This window comes from Triturus cristatus, chromosome 1_1, assembly GCF_964204655.1.
Source record: "Triturus cristatus chromosome 1_1, aTriCri1.1, whole genome shotgun sequence".
In the NCBI taxonomy this organism is placed as follows: domain Eukaryota; kingdom Metazoa; phylum Chordata; class Amphibia; order Caudata; family Salamandridae; genus Triturus; species Triturus cristatus.
Genome location: NC_140579.1, coordinates 1,207,669,089 through 1,207,677,567, shown reverse-complemented (window position 1 = coordinate 1,207,677,567; position 8,479 = coordinate 1,207,669,089). Strand labels below are relative to the sequence as shown.

The 8,479-nt window shown below is 53.6% G+C and overlaps 1 protein-coding gene across 1 annotated transcript; it reads left to right on the top strand.

Annotated features, from left to right (window-relative positions):
• Nucleotides 1–5,414: 5,414 nt before the first annotated feature.
• Nucleotides 5,415–8,216, top strand: LOC146871838 (uncharacterized). The gene is made up of 2 exons (XM_085599785.1): nucleotides 5,415–5,523; nucleotides 6,856–8,216. The coding sequence occupies exon 2, from the start codon at nucleotides 6,882–6,884 to the stop codon at nucleotides 8,121–8,123; it is 1,242 nt and encodes a 413-aa protein (XP_085455911.1). The 5' UTR covers nucleotides 5,415–5,523; nucleotides 6,856–6,881; the 3' UTR covers nucleotides 8,124–8,216.
• Nucleotides 8,217–8,479: the final 263 nt, after the last annotated feature.

The following is an 8,479-nucleotide window of genomic DNA, read 5'->3' as shown; positions in this document are numbered from 1 at the left end:
CACCCTCAACGAGATGAAGGGGACCCTCGATGAGATCAAGACCCAGCAGGCCCAGCAACATGCGGAGCAACATGCCTGTCTACTGCGACACCAAAGGCGGATGGAGGACAGACAGGCTGAGCTCGTGACGGTGTTCACGGGAATTCACAGTACACTCCGTCGGATAGCCGACAACATGGGCAACCCTCCCTGTGCCATCAGGCGTAGAACATCACCACCCACAGGGAGGGATCAGGAGGAGGAGGAGGAGACATCCGACGGAGCATCCCAAACATCGTCACGGCCTGCTTCTGAGGGTCCCCGCAGGAGGGCGGGTCGTCCACGGAAAAGACCGTGAGGGTCGGCGCAACAGCACCATCTCCCAGGACACCTGGCCTGGCACCTGGCCCACTGGAGCAACAGCAGCACAGCAGCAAAAGACATTCTCTGCCACATGGACTTGCTGGTCAGAGTGTCTGACCAATGTTGACAAAGACTGTGGCATGGACTCTGAGGATTTCAAATGGCAAGGACACCAACTCCCCTAGTGAACTTTGGATTCCACACACCCGGAAAGCCCCTCATGTCAAACCCCCCCCCCCCTACCCCAACCATGTAACGCTGAGTCAGCAGACGATGACGTGTCCATGAGGAATAGCAGTGCCACAACAATGCAAGCAGCAGACGGCATGCGCAAGTACCTGGGGAAGAGAGACACACAAGAAGTCAGCCACAAAAAGCACAGCCACTTGCATGTGCATGTACTCGACACATGTAAAGATGACAACATGCTAGGTCACAATTATGACTGGGGAAATACACATCACTGGCACCATCACTCCAGTGACACATCCACACACACCTCTGACTCACGTGCTATACATGCAGATGGACACACACATCGCAACACATGCCACACGGGGACCAATGCGTGCACACACAGACACTGGTACTCACCACTAAGCAAAGAAGTCGCGTAGGAGCCGAGTCCGGATGTCCTCTTGCGGAACCACACCCTCCACATCACTAGCCCCATTGCCAAGACCTTCGTCCTCCACGGGTGGATGGTCCTGATCATCTTGATCCCGGATGAGTGGCACAGCTTTCTCAACTGCCATGTTGTGCAGCATGCAGCAGACCATGAAGATTTTGCAGACCTTCGCCAGGGCATATGGGAGGGCGCCGCCGGTCTTGTGGAGGCATCGGAATCGGCTCTTCAGGAGGCCAAATGTCCTCTCTATCACTCGCCTTGTCCGGCCATGGGCGGTGTTGTAGCGGAGCTGGGCCGGCGTGATGGGGTTGCGGAGAGGTGTGATCAGCCATGGCATGTTGGGATAGCCAGCGTCCCCTACATGGAAAGCACATGGACATAAGTAGGACAGGAGAAGCGGTCGTGCTGGAAGTCTATGCAAAATACAGGACAGACAGAGTGTACCCACCAACAACACATGCTCGTTCGTTGCGCAGCTGCGTCATCATTTCAGGCACCCTGCTACGCCTCATGATGTAGGCATCGTGTGCTGATCCTGGAAAACGAGCACAGACATGTGAAATCACCATGTTGGACAGACACACCACAAGGGCATTGATGGAGTGGTAGTGTTTGCGATTCCTGTACGCTACCTCCTGTGCCTGTGGTGGTACCAAAGCCACATGTGTCCCATCTATGGACCCAATGACATGGGGCATCCCTCCCAGGGCATAGAATCCACGCTTGACACCAGTCAACATTTCAGGGGTTGGGAAATGGATGAACTCATCCAGGTGAAGCAACATGGCCTCTGAGAAATCATGCAGCACACGGCAGAACATGCTCTGGGACATGCCACCAACATGAGCAATGGTATTTTGAAAGGTACCCGTGGCAAGAAAATGTAGGGCTGAAATTACCTTCAGCTTGGGTGTCAGTGCCGTAGGATACCTGTGCAGCGGTTGCAGGTGTGGTGCCAGCCTCGCCGTCAACTCCAGAATCAACAGTTGGGGGAAGCGGTAGCACCGGATACAGTCATTCTCCCGCATGTCAGCCAAGTCCGGAATTGCTCGGGGAAGAGGCGGCGCTCTGCCGTAATTTGGCAGTGACAAGGAAGAATGAGTGCACTACTACAACAATTTTTGGGTGCTGAGCACATGTTAATCTGTCAATACACATATGCGACATACGGAGTGAGGTATGTGCCACATGCCCTGGACACGTATGGCTGCCAGGTGACACTCCTACCAAGACCCAGCTACACATGGAGATTGTGAACCTCCACATGCCATGGCATGGGATTAGCTGTGTCCCAGTGTAAGTGAACAGCCAGACGCAACACAGGAGTGACATACATCAACACATCAGCAGAAGTAGGATGTCGATTGCAGAGACTGGTAGCGGAACACTGGAGCCACAGGTCACATGACATTACACTAGGACAGCCCACACACCTTGCCAATAAGGTGTACATGTAATGACTCACCACACATTCATAGAGAGGATGCAGACATGTCCTTGTTACGCTACTCCGTGTCCCATGCATACATACGCACCTCACATCCGATACCACATGTGGCCTGGTGTGCGGAACAGTGTGCCATGTCCATCTCCACACAGACACATGTTGGTTGCTGCAACAGCTGATGCTTTTGAGGGAGCTCCAACATCAAGCAAATGGCCACCCCCCACACATACATGACATAGTCACATCGTGCACCGTGGGTAGTCACATTTCTGGTGTGGTAACCCCAGTAGCGGGCATCAGGGGACACTTGCGTGTGTTGTTGACTGTGCCATGCCAGTGACGCTCATCCCAAGTGTGCAGTACGACATGCACACATGTCAAAGGAGTTAAGGGCATGCCTGGCACACATTGCACCGTCACACATAACATCTGTACACATCTCATCATACATCTGGTGCCTTCTCCACTCAGGAGTAATGTGCCACATCACAGCCTTTCACACCTGTGCCCCACACATGTAGTACTGCCCAGACAATGCCTTGATGTCCATCCATGGACAGGTATGTCAGCCCTATTACTTCCTGTGTGCTGCCTGTCACCACTGTGATGTGTGAAAGGCACCGTACTTTCGCTCAGAGGGCCTGTGTACGTTCCCTATCACTATGGGAGTGCTGCCGTATGTGTACCCATAGTGATGGTGAGTGTACAGGCGTGTGTACGGTCCGTACCACTATGAGTACGCATACGCGAGAACACCCATAGTGATAGTGAGCGTACAGGCGTGTGTACGGTCCGTACCACTATGAGTACGCATACGCGAGAACACCCATAGTGATAGTGAGCGTACAGGCGTGTGTACGGTCCGTACCACTATGAGTACGCATACGCGAGAACACCCATAGTGAGACGGACCGTACACACGCCTGTACGCTCACTATCACTATGAGTACGCATACGCGAGAACACCCATAGTGAGACGGACCGTACACACACCTGTACGCTCACTATCACTATGAGTACGCATACGCGAGAACACCCATAGTGAGACGGACCGTACACACGCCTGTACGCTCACTATCACTATGGGTGTTCTCGCGTATGCGTACTCATAGTGATAGTGAGCATACAGGCGTGTGTACGGGCTGTACCACTATGAGTACGCATACGCGAGAACACCCATAGTGAGACGGACCGTACACACGCCTGTACGCTCACTATCACTATCAGTACGCATACGCGAGAACACCCATAGTGAGACGGACCGTACACACGCCTGTACGCTCACTATCACTATGGGTGTTCTTGCGTATGCTTACTCATAGTGGTACGGACCGTACACACGCCTGTACGGGCCGTTGCTATGCATTTGTGGTGCCCTAGGGCCCCGGTACGCACCGTACCTGTGTGTGAAACTCCAAATTACATAGGGGACACATGAGGGACAAGTATAAAGGCCTACATGCATGCTGGTTGTCATGGAGACCAAGTTTAAAGTTTGAATTTTTTTCTGCAGGTGCACAGCAGTAGTCAGTTTGAATGAATCTACTTTGTTGCAATGTGGTTCTGGAGTTGACATCATGCTCAAGAAAAAAACACAATAAGAACCCACTGACTGTGCTAGGTTTGAAGGGATTGGAGGAAACATAGGATGCAAATGTGAGTGACCAATCACTCTGTACTCCTGTGCATGAAACAGGCCAGCAAGGCAGAAATGAGGCAGCCAGGTCCCATGAGGGAGCACTTGCCTGCACATCTTTGTATTCGACGACCCAGCTGCTGCTACTGATTCCCTGGAACCATGTCAAGGTCTTTGGAGAGGTCACAGCCTTTCACCCTGGAGGAGAACCTGGCTTTGCTGGATGTGATCCTCCCACAGTACCCCCTGCTGTATGGCCGACCAGGGTATCAGGTGAGTGCAGAGTCTACTAGCACAGACTGTGTCCCTTGTTTGTGACTGTGACTTCTGGCATTGTGTCCAGGTGTGGCACACATGCTATGTACTGTAGGGGGGGTCCCGGGGGGGGGAATGCCTGATGTCTCCCAGCCAGTGCATGCTGTGGTGCATGTCTGCCGTCCTCACTTGCATTGTGTTTACTGTGACAATCACTGCATGGTGCATGCCACATTCTGCCTGTCTTGTCCTCCTGGGAATGTAGCCTCTACAGTCCTCATTTTATTATGTGGTCAGCCCAGTGTGACAGGTGACTGTACCCACAGATGTGTGTTAGTTCTGTGTACCTGTGCTGAGAGTGTCCACATGATGTGTTCGTACCCTGGACATCGGTGTGTGTGTAAGTCCCCTGTCATGTGGGTGCATATGTGGAGTGTGGCACCCGGGCTGCATGAGGGATGGATATACCCTGCCCATGTGATGTGAGCAGGGAGCAGTGCTGTGTGTCTGATGTGCAGGGCCAGCCCCACACCTGTGAGCCCCCCCCGTCTAGTGGCACATGTGCAGAGTGAGGTTTGTCGCTGCATTTGGCAATGGCAGGTGAATGTCCTGTGCCTGTGTGTGTCTGTGTACTCTGCTGCGGTAGCGTCAGTGGCCTGTGGCATGTGACTGCTTAGAGGTGCTGCACATTATCCTGGTGTAGCTTGTGATGCACAGTGTGAGCCTGGATCATTGATTGTGTCGTTGCCCTCATTCCACCTGTATAGTTTCAATGGCACGAACTGCTTTTGCCCTTCCCCAGAGGATCATGTCCCTATGACAAAGGTGCAATGCGTTGGATGCATACTATGCCTTGTTGTAAACAGCAAATTTGTTCTAATATGTCTCTCTGTGACATGTGCCTGGTGTATTGATGTAGTGTCACTTGTTCATCCTCACAGGTAGGCGCCTCTGCCAAGAAGCAGATATGGTTGACCGCCGTCAGTGCCGTGAGGAGTGCGGATGGTCGCAAGCGGTGCCTGGCCCAGGTGAGGAAACGCTGGCAGGATATCCGGTGCTGGACGCGGAGGATCGCACGGGTCCTGCTGGGGGACTCACCTGAGACCCATAAGAACCGCGGGCGCCGCCGTCTGACCCACATCCACAAGCGTGTGCTGGCGGTGGTATTTCCAGACTTGGAGAGGCGCTTACAGGAGAAGCAGCAGCAGGAAGGGGGTAGGTACATGTGTGTTTGTTGTGTGTCACCAGCATTTGTAAGTGCACAGTTGCATGGATACGCTGCCAGGGTTTAAAGGTGCTGTGCAGATCCAGTTACCCACAGTATAGCGGTGCTCTCCTGCCTCCCTTCCCCTCCTTGCAATGTGTTCCCTGGTCTGTGTGTAGTCACTCCTTCACAAGGTAATGTAGGCTGGCGCTTTCTCCAAGTGAACTATGCCTGTAGCATCATGTCTGGGGGTGGTGTGTAACAGGTTTTGGGACCTTGCCTGTGCCCTGTCCAGTTCAGTACATGTGGGTTCCATGTCAGTTGGCACTGATGCTGAGTCCAGACATGGGAGTTAGTCTCTCAAGTGTCATGCCTCACAGCACGCATGTCCTATGTTGTGGCCTGTGACATGATGTGCATGAGTGTGCGATACGCATAGTGCAGGGATGGTGGCGTGTGTTGCAGTCATTCCCATTCAGGACCATGGAGTTGTGTGGCCACTACTGTCCCCTGGGGCATATTTTCCTAGGTGTCATGTGTGTCATCAAAAAACGTGGACACTCTCAGTGTCTACAGCATAGGTTGTGCTCTGTGGCATTGTCCCCTGGCACCATGTATATTGACGTAAAATGTAGTACAAGTGTCCACTGTACAGCCTGACCTGATTTTCCTTGTTCATACTCATGGTGGCCAGTGCCTGTGTGTCTTGTTACAATCATCTGATGATGGCCATTTGTACATGATTATTTGGACAGGCGCACCTTGGGTATTTGGCGTCCAATCTTGCATTTATGCAGCCCCTGTGTATTTCACCCAGACTAAGAGATGTAAGTGCCACCTGTGTCTCAACAAATTGTCTCATGTAGGGGGTGGTTGGTGCGGGCAAAGCCTACATGTCAAAACCAGAATTCTCCTTTCTAGGTCTGGCCAGTGTGTAATGTTTGTCTGGACATACACTCAAGGTGCAGTGCGCCAGTCATGGTGGGCATGTTTTCAGTATTACCTATGCAGCATGTGCCTCAAGTTCATGGATATGGTCCCTGCTCATCCCTATTTTCGGGAACGCTGTGTGGTGCAGATGCAGTGCTGGATTGTCCCCAGGGCCTGGCTCCTATGTCAAACTCCATTTCATGTCATTTCCTATTGTGTCATGCTCTCCATGGATTTTCAGTGGCATGGTGGGTCAACCAACTGTGTGTTGCATGCCCTACATCTGTACCTTGTTTTGTAGATGTTACTGATCTTTCTTTTCAGGCTATGCACTGTAACCTATGTAGATTGGACTCATGTGACATATGTATACAGGTGTGTGATTAATTGCTGTCTCCTAACCTTGCCCACAGCATCGTCGGGGGACACGGAGGGAGACATGAGCACAGACGGAGCGGAGGGACCGAGCACCAGTGCCAGCGTTGACATCGTGGCTGGCACATTGAGTGGAACTGAGGCGGAGGAGAGTGAGGCCGAGGACCTGTCCACTGGCACGACAGAATATGAAGCTGACGGGTCCGAGGATGATCTCTCCGAGTGGGCGGAGGCTGCACCAGCAGCTGACAGCGGCACAACATCTCACCCCGCCTCCTCCATTGCCACCAGCCGCCTCCCACTTGCTCGTGTCCCTTCCCAGCGTGCCCGGTCACCACATGTCTCCTTCCTGCCAGGCACCGCACCCCCTGCCCCTGTCTCCACTGCTGCCGCCAATGCCGAGTCTGTGGACATCCAGCGGCAGTTGCAGGTTGGTCAGGCTGCGATGCTTAATGTCCTCCATGGCCACAGCCAAGTGCTGAACAACATGGAGGCATACTTGGAGGGCATTTTTTCATCGCAGGCTGACCAACGCAACTTGCTGAGGTCCATTGACTCAACACTGACTGCAGCAGTGGGTCTCCTGCAGTGCTACGTCCAACCCCCTACCCCTGACCCATCCACACTTCCCACTCCCATGCCTGTCCCACGTACACCCAGACGTCAGCATGCACCCACCACAACAGACACAGGCACCACACCAGCAGGGAAGGTCATACGCACACCTCCTGGCACGCACACACAGGGCGAAGTAGGCACACCCACTGGGTCGGGGGGCAAACGTAAGTCACGCAGCCAGAGTGGGAGTCCGCATTCCACCAAATCCACTCCCTCCAAATCCCCTCCCCTCAGCTCTCCTGGCCACATATCCGGCAAGGACTCCTTCATGGCCGCTCTGTCCCTGAGCCCCACTGTGACACCACCCCGCAAGCGGTCAAGGGAGTCCCCGGTCAGGGTGGTTGAGTCCCCCCCCTGTCCACACCCTCCCCCAGTGGTGCTGCGACCCATCCCTCTGACCGCCCCCCCTCCTTGGGGCCTGTGGTTCCTTCGGGTGCAGGGGAGACGCTGGAGGACCTTGCTAAGGTGTGCAGCGACATCCTGGCCTCCGCCTTTGGCCCTGCCCCACCCCCTGTGGTGGAGTCCTCCATCCCTGCACCCACGACGCCTACCCTTCGCCCTCATGTCCCTGCGGTGCCTGGTCCTTCCCCCCCACATGATGCCCTCCCCGCTGTGGAAGACGAAGGGGTCTGACTGTGCAGGCAAGCTAGGGGACACACGTCCCACTGTGTCCCCCATCCAGCTGTGACTCATGGACTGCCCTATGGGCTTTGTAAATATTGAACTTTATCCACACACACTTTATTTGGAAATGCTGAATAAAGCCTTTTTTTTCCCTTAGAACACTACTGCTTTTGTGGTATTGCTGTTGGTGGGGCTGCTACATGATTTTGGGTGGTGATCATGTGTTGGGTGTGTGGGAAATATAGTAGTGTGCTGGTCATAGGGGGTACCCTGGTATCTGTGTGCCATCACAAGGTGTTAGCTAGGTTTCTCTGTTCATGTAAGCAGTTCCTGCATGGTGAAATTGTCCCAAGGTGTGTTCCTTCCTCTGTGTACCCTGACATCTTCCCTGCAGGGTGTTCCCAATATTTAGCGCTGAGC